General features: G+C 37.5%; 1 protein-coding gene and 1 non-coding gene across 2 annotated transcripts in view; one reads left to right on the top strand and one right to left on the bottom strand.

Moving 5' to 3' along the window:
• The window catches only part of HUWE1 (HECT, UBA and WWE domain containing E3 ubiquitin protein ligase 1), a 155,401-nt gene that overhangs the window by 36,215 nt on the left and 105,264 nt on the right, over window positions 1-13,922 (bottom strand). The window contains exons 46-50 of the mRNA XM_045288269.1: window positions 13,009-13,154; window positions 11,923-11,989; window positions 10,537-10,751; window positions 2,675-2,886; window positions 1,401-1,583 (exon numbers count right to left, since the gene is read on the bottom strand). Coding sequence (XP_045144204.1) covers window positions 1,401-1,583; window positions 2,675-2,886; window positions 10,537-10,751; window positions 11,923-11,989; window positions 13,009-13,154 — 823 coding nt within the window. The remainder of the gene's footprint in view (window positions 1-1,400; window positions 1,584-2,674; window positions 2,887-10,536; window positions 10,752-11,922; window positions 11,990-13,008; window positions 13,155-13,922) is intronic.
• LOC115869020 lies at window positions 3,979-4,110 on the top strand. The gene has a single exon (XR_004045941.1). It is a non-coding gene; the product is annotated as a small nucleolar RNA SNORA42/SNORA80 family (small nucleolar RNA).

Below are 13,922 nucleotides of genomic sequence, written 5' to 3'. Positions count from 1 at the left end.
GAGGAGCTGATATCAAGGGCTCAAATAGAAAGTAAGTGTTTAGAAAATGATGATGGCAACATATGTACAAAAGTGCTTGATACAACTGATGTGTGGAATGTTATAAGAGGTGTGAGAGTCCCCAATAAAATGATTTTAAAAAGAAAAAAACAAGTCAGCAGAGAGGACCACTCACCAAAATTATTTAAGCATGAAAAAGAATGCTAATTGTACTTCCAATCATTGAATCAGTTTTCAAAAATCTAGGTAAATCTATTAGAAAATCAGAAAAACTCATACATTAAAGTTGGAGACTTAAATCTATTTGTTTCAGTAGGAACAGTACTTACGAGCAAGCAAATAGGCTTTCCCTATTGAAATAGGGCTGTACCACACAAAAATACTGGCTAATAACATAGCATGAAAAGACAGAAAGTACAAAGCGGTCTCATATAACACCCAAAGAAATCAATTGACTCAGGCACGGTTTATCAGTTAGTATAAAGATCACTCATTAGGTAAATGGTTATTAGAGAACTTGACAATTGTACACTGCCAAAGTTAATACAGATTATTTCTAGTGAAAAAATGGAAAATGAAACAATACCAGGTGTTACACTAACCCAGTGAGTAGTCAGTCTTAACATTATTAAGGGCAGTTCAAAGAGGTGTGTCTCTTAAAATATGAAATGTACATGGCTTATGATAGAGACTAACCCAAAATGTTTTAATTGCTTAATCAGCCCTTTTAGTGAGTAAAGGAGTTAGCTAAATTACACTGTAATAAAACAACCGGATATAATTTATAAGGCAAAGCATCTTGTAGGACAGCAGGCCCAGCAACTTCAAGTTACAGCAATGGGGATGGGGGAAATATGTTGTTAAATTAAGATTAAAAACTCATAATCAGATGCAACGCAAGATCCTTAGTTCGACTCTGGTCTGGACAAACAATTTTGAATGTGGCTATGCATTTAATAGGACGAAAACTTAAAAGGTAAAGCTAGAGATGAACTCAAAAGCAAACAAAGCCAAAACAAATCCCCAAAAAACCAAGTTACACAATAATATAAAAGGTGTATTATTATTTTAGTGAAAAGTAATTTGGTATCTACTTTCTTATTTCTGTTCATTTTTATTCTTAGAGAACACACTCATTCTATAAAAAGAACTGTTAAAGTGGAAGCAAAACATGGGGGGAGGAATCACTGATATAGCCTGTGGGCTTGTGGCAAATGAGAAAATCAAGATCTAATATTACTAAAAATGCAACAGTACTATGGACTCCTATCTCCCATCTACATCCAACTGTTTTTCTATCACACTAACTTCCTCTTTACTACTCAATTGGTGTGAATTTATGAAGCAAATTAGCAAGCTAAGGCGAAAAGCCAGGCTGGGGAAGAACCAGGAAATTTTACCTGGACAGATCCAGGCTATGAGGAACTCTGGCCAGGTCATTGACCAGCCCCTTCTTCAGGAAGAGTCGAATGATGTTGTTCATGCCATTGTGCTGACTCTTGGCTGTGGCACTGCTGTAAAAGCTGGAGGTGGAGGGACAGGACTCCATGATAGTACTGATGATACACATCACTGCCTGAAGTCTGGGAAAGAAGTTTACACCACTAACATGTTAATAAAGCATTCTCAGACCATTCTCCTATGCCTTTTGTTGTTTCACTATGGAAAAAATATCTAAATAAGTGTGAACTCATTAAGTTAAAAAAAAATTTGCCCAACTTCTCGCGTGAACACAGTGGAAATGTTGCCCCCCTTTCCAAAGGCATTTAAACACCTACAAATATAATCAATGCTCTGCATATTTTGAATGATTTCAGATGACCTGGAGAATATGACGGTAAGTGTAAAACTTGCTACAAAACTCACAAACCTTTATTGCACAAAAATATAAAAAACATCAATCTATATTTTTCTCAACACATGCGCCCATCTAGGTGTACATATGTTAAAGTAGTGTTTATATCTCTCCAATGTTTCCCTGAAAAATAATGCTCAACTGAATACCATGTCAAAAGAGTAGTTTTGGAATCCTCAAAGGATAAAAATTGTATTCCTCTGTAACTTTCTTCCAGTTTGGGGACCAACATATAAAAAAAATTGAACGAGCAATTTAAGGCTCCAGGGTGGAGGAGGTATTGTTTCCCAATGAAATTCTTGGAGGACAGCCATTGCTACCCTTGAAGAATGAGCAGTAACACTGTCAATATTAGGGGGCGGAGGGAATTCTTGGTACATCTTTCCTGGCCCTTTCCTCACCAATGTAGTTTTAATTTTCATAAAATGTCTTCGTAATAAGCACCCATGATCATGGTATTTCTTGATCCCTCGAGAAAACTTATCAAGACTACCCCTTTGGAATCTCAAAAAGTAGTTGCCACCACCTCTCTGCCTTGAATTGAACTCATCTAACAGATTCCTTCCACTGCACTATTTTGATTGGACCTTTTCTTTGAAGGCCCCATAAGTAGACTGAGTTTGAGTGCAGAGACAGAAGTAAAGACCTTTGGTGGAATAAACCCAAGCATGCAAGAACTCTAGTAGCAATACTATTTTACTCACCTTCACAATACAATACAATGCTATTATTAAAAGAACACTTCTTAAAGTCCACGAAGAAAGAAGTAAGGGATTACTATTACTTAGGTAATAGAACTGTATCAGGTATTGGTATTACCTGGCATGCTTCTCTGTACTTTCAGCCATAGCCAGTGCCCGTCCAAGGGCTGCCTTTACTTCATTCACTAGTGCAACCTGGGCATCTGTACCACTTCCTGCAGCAGCCAAGCTCGCAAGAAATAGGCGAGCAAGCGCAGGTGTGTCTTTGTCTTCTGCATTCTGGGAATGTGGGAGGAGGTGGTCCAAAACAAAAGCAAGCACACTGCAGTCCTGAAAAAGCCATAAATTATGACATTTACTCACAAACACATTTATGCCATTATCATCTGCACAGCAACACGACCACTCACACAATGTCACCCACTGAGTGTGTATCAGGTCTACTTTATACATGAGAAGACCAAGGTTCAAAAGAATCAGCTAAATAAGTAGTAGACCTAGATTTTATGGTTTCAAAACCACCCATTCCCTAATACAGATGTTACTTGGTACTTTTAAAAACATTTTTACTTATAATATTTAACAGAACTATTCCCAGGACACCTTTAAAAATAAGACAAGGTAAAAATATTTTTGTTATCTGTAGAATTCAGTCAATAACAAGAATAACTCACAACCCAACTTCTGGTTTGCATGTTTTCATCATTGTCAGAAATCAATTAAATTTTAGTAGTTGATGATCCCTATAAAGTGGGTAACTGCCTGACCTAGAAACTGGCCTGAGCTAAAGTAGAAGACAACCTATTCACAGATATGATAGGCAAAATTAAAAAGGATAAATGGGAAGAAAACAAAGTTAGAATCTTCTTAATCTGTGATTCTGGATCAAAATGGATTGAAGGTTTTGGAACAGAATAGAGGTAAAGACTAAACATCACTGTGAACAAACACATGGGGGCTTCAAAAAGTTTGTGAAAACCTTACATATCCGGCTGGACCAGAGGATGTACATTGGCACAGATAGGAACTGGAAACAGCGAATCCAGGACAGATGAACCCCTCAGGACCAGTGGTGAAAGTGGCGATATCGGGAGGGTGGAGGGATGGTGAGGGAGAAAGCGGGAACAGATTACAAGGTCTACATATAACCTTTGCCCTGGGAGACGGATAGCGGAGAAGTGGGTAGGACAGTGTAAGATATGACAAAATAATAGTAATTTATAAATTATCAAGGGTTCAGGGGGGAGGGGAAAAATGAGGAGCTGATACCAAGGGCTCAAGAAGAAAGCAGGTGTTTTGAGAATGATGATGGCAACATATGTACGAATGTGCTGGACACAACTTATGTATGAGCCCCTAAGAAAATGATTTAAAAAAAGTTTGTGAAAAAAAAAAAAAGGAATTAAAACATAATGGAGTTGTGCATAGGTTTGGATTGATGGCAGACCCAACCCCATGGGCCTCTTATAGTGTCCCATGTCAGAGCGAACTGTAACCATGAACCATTGCCCGGCTCTCTCAAAGGCATCGGGCACTGAAGTGGGTTACACAGTGAAAAAAAAAAAAATATATATAAAATGGAGTTATCTTTTTGAAGTCTCTTATTGTCAGGAATTGTAGTCTTAAAATGTCTAATTTCATGGTTAAGTTTATCTTAACAGCAAATGAAAAATGATACATTTTAGAGTAAAAAAATGGTTATGACACTGTTAAGATAGAACTATTAATAATATAAAACAATTTCTGAGGAATGAAAAGTCAAAGCTATTTCTGAATAAATGTAAATAATATAGTAAGGACATTGTTTATAAAAACCGGGGTGGGGTGGGGGGGTGGTCAGAACATTGAAAAGGATTTAACTTTGGAAACAGAGATCTGAGTCTAATTTAGATGTCGTCTGCAGTATGACTTTGACTGAATTACCTCTGTGAGCCATTTTCCTTCTCTATTAGAGAGAACAATAACCAAACAATCTTGCTTTGCTGAGGTAAGGTATCAATAGCATTTGTAAGGTGCCTAGACGTATTCAAGGAGCTTCAGTGGCACTGTGGGGTAAGCGTTGGGCTACTAACCAAAAGTTGGCAGCTAAAATCACTAGTCATTCCAAAAGAAAAAGATGAGGCGATCAATTCACGTAGATTTACAGCCTCAAAAACCTTATGCAGGATGACTATGAGCCAGAACCAACTCCATGACAGTGGGTATTAGTACCCAATACAAGTAATCACTTGACACACATTTAATAGACAAATAAGAAACGTGTAATTAAAAGTTCTTTTATAAGCAATTATGACAAATTGGTATAAAGGAGCCCAAGTTTTAAAGTGAAACCATATATTCAATACTTAATCCGGTAATGTACGTAAATCAGAATGTACAAATAACTCAAGAGAAAACAAGAACAAAGGGCTTGAACACATACTTCACAAAAGAGAGTATTCAAATGACCGAGAGGGAAATATACAAGATGGCTAAGAGGGAAATACCATTTTAAACATAATTCAAACATAATTAAAAAATACCTTTTTAAACATAATTCAATACCACTACAAATTCACTAGTCTGGGTTAAAGGACAAACAAAAGAATCAGAAGAATATCAAGTGTTGGTAGGAAAAAAGCAGAACTTGCATATATTGCTGGTGATACAATGTTTTATATAATAGGAATAACCATAACTTATAAATTATCAAAGGTGAGGGAGGGGAAAAATGAGGAGCTGACACCAAGGAAAGGTTCAAGTAGAAAGAAAATGTTTTGAAAAGAATGATGGTAACATATGTACAAATGTGCTTGACACGATGGATATATGTATGGATTGTGATAAGAGTTATATGAGCCCCCAATAAAATGATTTTAAAAAGGGATCAATTATAACTTTTACCTTTGGTATTTATAATTGCATTGAAATAAAAATAACAATAAAACAAAACAAAAGCTATGGATAAACTCCTTAGATCACTGTCCTGAGATAATCTTTAAATTCTAAACAAATATATCAAAACCAAAGAATAGCTTATTAAAGAAAATCTGCATTTAAGCATTATAGTCTTTCAAGCGTATGTGTATCAGAACAAAATGACAACAGTGATGAGGAAGGAAATTTAAGGGGGCAAAAAGTTTATGTTAATGGGAGAAACAGGAAAGGAGAATGGTTACATAACTCAAGGAATAGAATTAATGCCACAGAATTGTACATATATGAACGGTTGCATTTTGGGGGCTATCTACATATCCTCAACAACTTAAAAGCAGTTGCTTTCAAAAAGTCCTACTATATGAAATACTATATTGTAATGCTAGTGGCCCCTGCTACAGACTTCAATTTCATATAGGTGCAATAAAATGTCATCTAGAGACCATTACTTAGATACTCCCCATGTATCTCTCAAATTCTACATATTCTCAAAATCTTATCCCCTCTAGTCTTATTGGATACACACCTACAAAAACACACACTAAACAAAAAACAACCTTGAGCCCACGATCTCATCTCCCAAATCCATCTCTTTGAATTACTATTTTTACTCCCCACACAGATCATTATTACTATACATACTCATGTATCAGCTGAGTTTTTCAGCCATTCTTGTGGTAAAATTAGGTGCCTCAGCTGATATTCGGGTTGGCTTAAACTCAAGTATGTAGGTATTTAAATTATCCTATCAGATTCTTTACTGGTCTCTCATTCTAGTTTTGCCTTTTGCAAATACACTGAATACTGAATAACAACAAATCATCAGCTTATACTCTTGCCTGTCAATGGCTTCACACCATGATAAAAAGACCCAGTTTTTAAATGGGTTACCACATAGCATGGACAGATTCCTAGTAAAGCATGTGACAGAATCAAATGATCAAAGTATCTGTGATAGTGATATGTGTCAAAGTAGCTAGGCTATTATTTTCTCAAATAATGTTAGCAGGGCACCAAAAACATCAATACGTAATCACAAACATATAATCTCACTCCCTTTTATGACTGTTGTGAATAGCAAATCATTTGAAAGGGGAGTTTCCTTGTGGTGTGACCTGCCTCCAGTATATAAGTGGTTCTGGCAAAGCTAAAGACCCCTTCCATCCCTTTCTCACCCTGGAATGACATGTAGCCTAATTTTTGGTTCTTGGGGTATGGGCAGCAGAGGTCTACAGCGTCCTTCCTGACTCATACATTTTAGATTCGACAGACCCTACACAACTGTGTGATCCATTTCCTTGAGGTAAACCTTACTTTGTATATATCTAAATATATGCCTTATTAGTTTTATGCCTATAGAGAACCTAGACCAGCAGTTCTGAACATGTGGGCCACCGTGACCTCTTTTGGAGTTGAACGACCCATTCATAGAGGTTGCCTAAGACCATCAGAAAACACGTATTTATTTATCGTCTTAGTAACTGAGACACCACTCCTCTATCTGTCTCCAGGCGGGTCCACCCACAGGCAGATATGCTCACATACAAGTATCCGGTGCAAAGACTGTTACCCATGCTATCCACCCACATGCAGATATGCCCACATACAAGTATCTGGCACGAAGACTGTTACCCATGCTACACCATGCTTCAAGACAAAATTTCATTAATTTATAATTAGAAATAAATATTTCACAATATAGAACTGCATATTTTTTGTGATTAATCACTATGATTTAATCATGTTCGATTTGTAACTATGAAAATACATCCTGTATCAGATATTTTCATTAAGACTACTAACAGTAGCAAAATTACAGCTATGACGTAGCAACGAAAATAATTTTATGGTTGGGGGTCACCACAACATGAGGAACTGTAGAAGATTGAGAACCACTGACCTAGATGATAACACTTAGTATCAAATAGTTCCAGAGGAAAAAACCTTAAGGATGCATTTCCTGAATACGTTTTCAAGTTTGACAAAAGGCACTAATGACTGTTTCCAACAGTAAAAAGGGCACTGTTTTGTTAATCCATGGTATGGTGTGGCACAATAATACAAGAAACATCACCCCTACTGGATAAAACATTTGGGAGAAACAAGGTTCTGGGTGATTGTATATTTAATACCTAACATCTTTAGAAAAAAAACCCAAAAAGAAAAACTCAAAACTTACAAAAGTTCTTGAGAAAATTTCATTTTCAATCGATTCCATTTTTGAAGAACATTTCTAAGTTGCCTGTTTTTTGAGAGAGTGTTAAGACTGCCCTTTGTAAAGATGAAAATGGAACAAAACATGGTAAATGGAAAAAAGATTGAGGTTGTCAAGGATTCTGTCTTAATTGATCCATAATCAATGCTCATGGTAGCTGCAATCAAGAGCTCAAAAGATGAGTTGCACTGGGTAAATCTGCAGTGCAAGACCTCTTTAGAGTATTGAAAAGCAATGACATTAACTTTCAAGACTAGGGAGAGTCAGATGCAAGCCACTGTATTGTCAATTGGCTTATATATACGAGGAAGTTGGAATTATGGAGACTGAAGAAGAATTGATGCATATGAACTGAGGTGCTAGAAAAGAATCTTGAAAGTACCATGGACTACTAAAAAGATAAACTGATCTGCCTTGGAACAAGTACCGCCAAAATGCTCCTTAGACTCAAGGATGGCAATACTATATCTTAAATAGTTTGGACATGTCTAGAGAGCAGGAGAAAAGAGAAGGCTCTCAATAAGATCAATTGACACCATGGATGCAACAATGGGCAAAAGCATAGAAATAATTGTGAGGATGGAATAACTGTGAGGATGGTGCTGGATCAGGCAGTGTTTTGTTCTGCTGTGTATAAGTCGGTTGGAGCTGACTCGATGGCACTTAACAACTACTATAAGAAGTTACCTAAAGACTTAGAGAAATATTATAGACTTAAGACTTTAATATTAAGAGTGGATTTTCCAGAGCTAGTTAGGGTGCAATGTAGCACCGATGAAACATACAACTTTCCTCTAGTTCTTTAATGCTTCCTCCCCCCCACTATCAAGACCCCAATTCTACCTTACAAATCCAGCTAGACCCGAGTATATACACAAGTACAGCAAAGAGCTGAAAACGGGGAATCCAGGACACATAAACCCCCTCAGGACCAATAATGAGAGTAGCGATACCAAGAGGATAAGGGGGAGAAAGTGAGAACAGATCACAATGACCTACATATAACCCCTCCCTGGGGGACAGATAAAAGAAAGTGGGTGAAGGGTGACATCGGCAAATGTTAAGACATGAAAAAAAAAAATTATCAAGGGTTCAGGAGGGAGGGAAGGTAGGGAAAAAATGAGCTGATACTAAGGGCTCAAGTAGAAAGAAAATATTTTGATAAAGGCAACAAATGTACAAATGTGCTTGACACAATGGATGCTTGTATGTATGGATTATGATAAGAGTTGTACAAGCCCCCAATAAAATGATTTTAAAAAGAGTGGATTTTCCAAATGTGGGCCTACCAAGCCATGCAGTGAGTGCCCAAAGGACACATTTTTCTTACAACTCTGAGGAATAAATCTGTGAAGAAATTGTGAGCATCTTTGAAAACTGATTGCTTCTCTTTGTAGGTCAAATTGTACAACAGACGTTTCTCCCACTGAATTGGGGACCCTAAACAAAACACAATGGGGATAATTAAGTCTATCTAGGCTAGAGGGGGACAAGTGATAGCCAAAGAAATAATACAAGAGGACCCAAGTACAGTCAGTTGTACCTATGCTAATTATATCCTCTGAGGTGCAAGTATGACTTTAGTTGACAAGTTGTCAAAGGGGTGAACTGTGATGACTAATGTTAACAAGCCAACTTAGCTAGGTTATGATTCTGAGAGATTTGGTAGACCATATGTAATCACCATGGGCTGCCTAAAGAACAAACAAATCTGCCTTGCAAGAAGCACAGCCAGAATATTCCTTAGAAGTGAAAATGGAGAGTTCATGTCACTCTGTGGAGGTTATCAGGAGATACCAGTCCCTGGAAAAGGATATCATTGTTGGCAAAGTACATCAGTGAAAAAGAGGAAAACCTTCAATGAGATGAACTAACAGAGTATCTGCAACAATGGGTTGAAAAAGTAAAAGTGTGGTGCAGGGTTGTATATAGGGTCCATGAGTCGGAATTGATGCACCTTAACAATAACAATAGCATGTAATTATCAAAAAGCCTTAGTTATGCCCTAGGTTGGTGACTTAAAATGCATCAGTTGCTCCACTGGAAAAAGATGTAGTAGTTTGCTATTGCAAAGATTTATAGCTGTGGAAACCTCATAGGGTAGGTTTATCCTCTTCTGTAGGGACTTTACAAGTCAGAATCTACTCATCAGCAAAGAATTTGGGTATAGGGAACTTACATTTCATTTGGTTACCTGGTATGAGCAGCCATCTATTAAAAGAGGGGTTTTCCTTTAAGGTATGGACTGCTTCCAGTATATAAATTGATGTTCTAGAAAAGCTTTGCTTTACTTTCAAATTTGCACTTTTGGTTGCCTAAAACCTTGGATTCTTGAGACATAATAAGCCTACAGAAATATTCAGTCTTCTTCCTGACCTGCAGATTTTGGACTTGAGAAACCCAACGAGCCAATAGAGTCCTCCCAGTCTGGACTTGACCTGTAGAGCCTGTGCCACCATGTTAAGCCATCAGAAGTCTCCTCGACTCATGGATTTGGGACTTGAAAGCCCCTACACAATTAAATAATCTATTTCTTTGAAGTAAATCTTTCTCTATATATTTAGCTATATCCTTCATTGCATTTGTTCCCCTAGAGAATCCATACTGAAACCACTCACTGCCACTGAGTTGATGCTGACTCATACTGACCCTATAGGACAGAGTCAACCGCCCTGGGGAGTTTCCTGTTTACAGGAGTAGAAAGAAATCCCTATCTATTTCCCACGGAGTGGGCTGATGGTTTCAAATGGCTGACCTTGCAGATCGCAGCCCAATGCTTAACCACTATGACATCAGGACTCCTCACACTGAAATAGTTACTAGCCATTAAGCAGAAGCTGAAATATTACCTCTTTGATCAGCTCAGACTGGCCGACAGTGTAGCTGTAGTTGGCAATCAGCGTAGCAATACCAACATAAGACCTCACCAACTCTGCCAGAAGACGAAGGATAGTTGAAGTGGGCATTAAAGGTTTGCTGCCCTTGCCTTTCTGCTTGCCTTCTTCAGAGGCCCGGTCTCCTTCTTTATCTTTCTTTCCATCTCGAGACTCCTCTGGAGTTGAAGCTGCTAAGAAACAAATACTGGTTCAATTTTATACTGGGAAATCATGTCTAAGTGATGAGAATATTACTTCTTCACTTAAAGGTCAACATAACAAACTGAACACCCTTCCCTACATGTAATAAACTAGGATGAACCAGGTGAGACATGGTCTGTCAACATAATACAGTGGAGGGAGGTTTTGACAAGTATCCATTTACCTCAAATCACTTCCCTTCTTATACATGTTCCAGAAACAGTGCACTAATAGTTGTTCTACAAATATGCCATTTATCTCCTCTAATCTTCTCAATCCTCTCTGACACATGCCTATTTATTTAGTTCGGCTCAAATGCTCAATATCTATTATGATTTGCTGATGGTACAGTTAATTGCTCAGCTAGTAACTAAAACTTTGGTAGTCCGAATTTATCCAAAAGGCACGGCAACTTACTTCCCAAAACCAGCTATTAAAACCTCTAATACACATGGTATTTACAGCAAGTAGTCTATATCTTACATAAGCATGCCTCTATTCAAGCAGCTGTCTTGTATTAGAGGTACTGCAGGTTTCTTTTTATCATTAAACCAAGTTCTTCAAACACAGCATCAAATCTGACTCATTTTGGTGTCTAACTAGTAGGCACCGAGGCTCTTCTAGAATTTTATTGGCACCATCCACATTATATATATACTAGTAATATTTTAATAATGGCTTTCCCGATCTCTCTGGGGGGGCTAATCTGATATTAAGCAGAAGGTCTCCAATTAGGTTTCAAGAGAACTTTCCTACCCAAGAGATAACTTTGGAAAAAGTTGGACTAGAAATTTTCCACATAAAATTTCCCAAATTCATAATGAGTAGCCACAATGTGTGCTGTTGATATTTTAAAGAGAGCAGAAATCTAGCATGCAAAGCTTAGAGTTGAATACTGTCACTGGCCTTATAAACTTCTATATGTCAGCATGGGAAAAACCTAAGGACAAGGATATGGTGGTTTAAAGAGTGGCACTGAAAAGTGCTACCACGGCAACCAAAATAAAGTTAGGTAAATCATAGTTCCATTCACTTAAGCATATAAGGAGCTTCTAATTACATATGAAACAATGAAATCATAGGATAGTCACTATCTTTTCAATTTATGTTCCCAAGAAATAAAAACTTGTGAGGATAAAAAAGCAAATTATTTAATACCCTCTCCTTGGGAGGTTCCTGATGTGGAAGTCTCAGTGGAGGCACCATCAGCAGCAAAGACCTGACTCTGTAAAAGAAAAAAAAAAAGGTCTTGAGCCATTATCATTTCCAAGAATCTAGATGCCCTAAGATGACAAAATCTGTGGACACTCATTACTATAAACACCAGATTAGGGGGGCAGAGACAAAGGAAGATGAGAATTAAAAATCAACTAGGAAGATATTTCCAACTTCCTAGTGGGAAGGAAAAAGATGTATCCCAGAGACACCTCAATCCTACCTTCATTGTTAGGCAACAGATAATTTTTTAAAAAATTGAATTTTATTTTCAAATAGGCTTTTTACCTGCCAAGTCTCCCCTTCAAATGTTAAAATCCTGTTCTTTCAGAAGTTCTGGCTGGGGCTCAAGTTTTCTTTTTATAGGAGGTCAATTATATATCATTTTATTGGGGGCTCATATAACTCTTATCACAATTCATACATACATCGTGTCAAGCACATTTGTATATTTGTTGCCATTATCATTCTCAAAATATTTTCTTTCTGCTTGAGCCTTTGGAATCAGCTCACTTTTTTGCTCTTCCTCCCCCCTCCCTCATGAACCCTTAATAATTTATAAATTATTATTTTGTCATATCTTACCCACTCCCTTCACCCATTTTTCTGCTGTCTATCCCCCAGGGAGGAGGTTATATGTAGATCCTTGTAATCGTTTCCCCCTTTCTACCCCACCCTCCCTCCACTCTCCCAGGATCGGCACTCTCAGCACTGGTCCTGAAGGGACCATCTGTCCTGGATTCCCTGTGTTTCCAGTTCTTATCTGTACCAGTATACATCCTCTGGTCAAGTCAGATTTGTAAGGTAGAATTGGGATCATGATAGTTGTGGGGGGAGAGAAGAGGAGGAAGCATTTAAGAACTAGAGGAAAGCTGTATGTTTCATCGTTGCTATACTGCACCCTGACTGGCTCCTCTCCTCCCCCTGACCCTTCTGTACGCAAGAGATTACTCGGACACAATCGTGAATAATGAGGACACATGGACAGCAAAAAAAAAAAAAAAAGATAGGTTGTTAGAAATGACTTACATTAATGGAAAAACCTGATTGTGTATCAAAGTCACTGCCCTGACGTGTAAGTGACCGGTACTGCTGGTATACATCATCACCCATGTCTTGCAGGAGCTGGCCAACCTCCTGTGTCATACTCCCAGGCTTAGAATCAGATTTGTCTGCTAGCAAAAGAAAGCACACACGCACAAATAAATAATAAACTCTTCCTTACTTATGCAAAATTGACGATCAACTTTATAAGTTGTTTGATTTACATAATGCTATTGCTAAGTATTAAGAATGAGGATAATGTAGTATAAGCAAGATAGGGTTAAAATCAATAGTCTTGTGACCATATGCAATTAACTGCCTCACTTCCATTTTCTTCAGTTGTCACTACCAGACTTAAAGTTCTATGAAGGAAAAGTGTCACAAACTCAGATTTTTTTTATTTAATAAAGGCAGTATCCTTTAATTTTTAGCAAATTTGTAGACCTATCAAATACAGATGTCCTGAACAAAATCGAGAATGGAATGGAACCTGGGGTTACAGATAATCTAATTATCATGTTGCCAGTACTTAAAAGCAGCATACCTCTACCAAGACTAATGGGGGATTGGGATAATGATCTTAAAAGGGCAGAAAAGCCCCGTTACACATTTAGTGTGTGAACAAGAAAGATGGCTTAGTTCTTAGGATGAAAACATTAAAAATGACCTAGTGTTACCTTGATTTATTTTTAACTTGATCACACGATGTTATTTTCTCTTTTAAAATAGGGTTCAAACATTTCCCTCTGCATGGTATATACTCTCATACAATTCTGGTCATTTCATTCTTATCATTTAAAAAATCACGTATTTTTTTAAATCATTTTATTAGGGGCTCATAAAACTCTTATCACAATCCATACACACATTGATTGTGTAAAGCACATTTGTACATTCAT

Source organism: Echinops telfairi, unplaced genomic scaffold (genome assembly GCF_000313985.2).
Source record: "Echinops telfairi isolate 266 unplaced genomic scaffold, ASM31398v2 ScPeMD7_19;HRSCAF=73, whole genome shotgun sequence".
NCBI lineage: Eukaryota > Metazoa > Chordata > Mammalia > Afrosoricida > Tenrecidae > Echinops > Echinops telfairi.
Note: the sequence above shows the minus strand (reverse complement) of the source record. Positions and strands in the feature narration are given on the sequence as shown.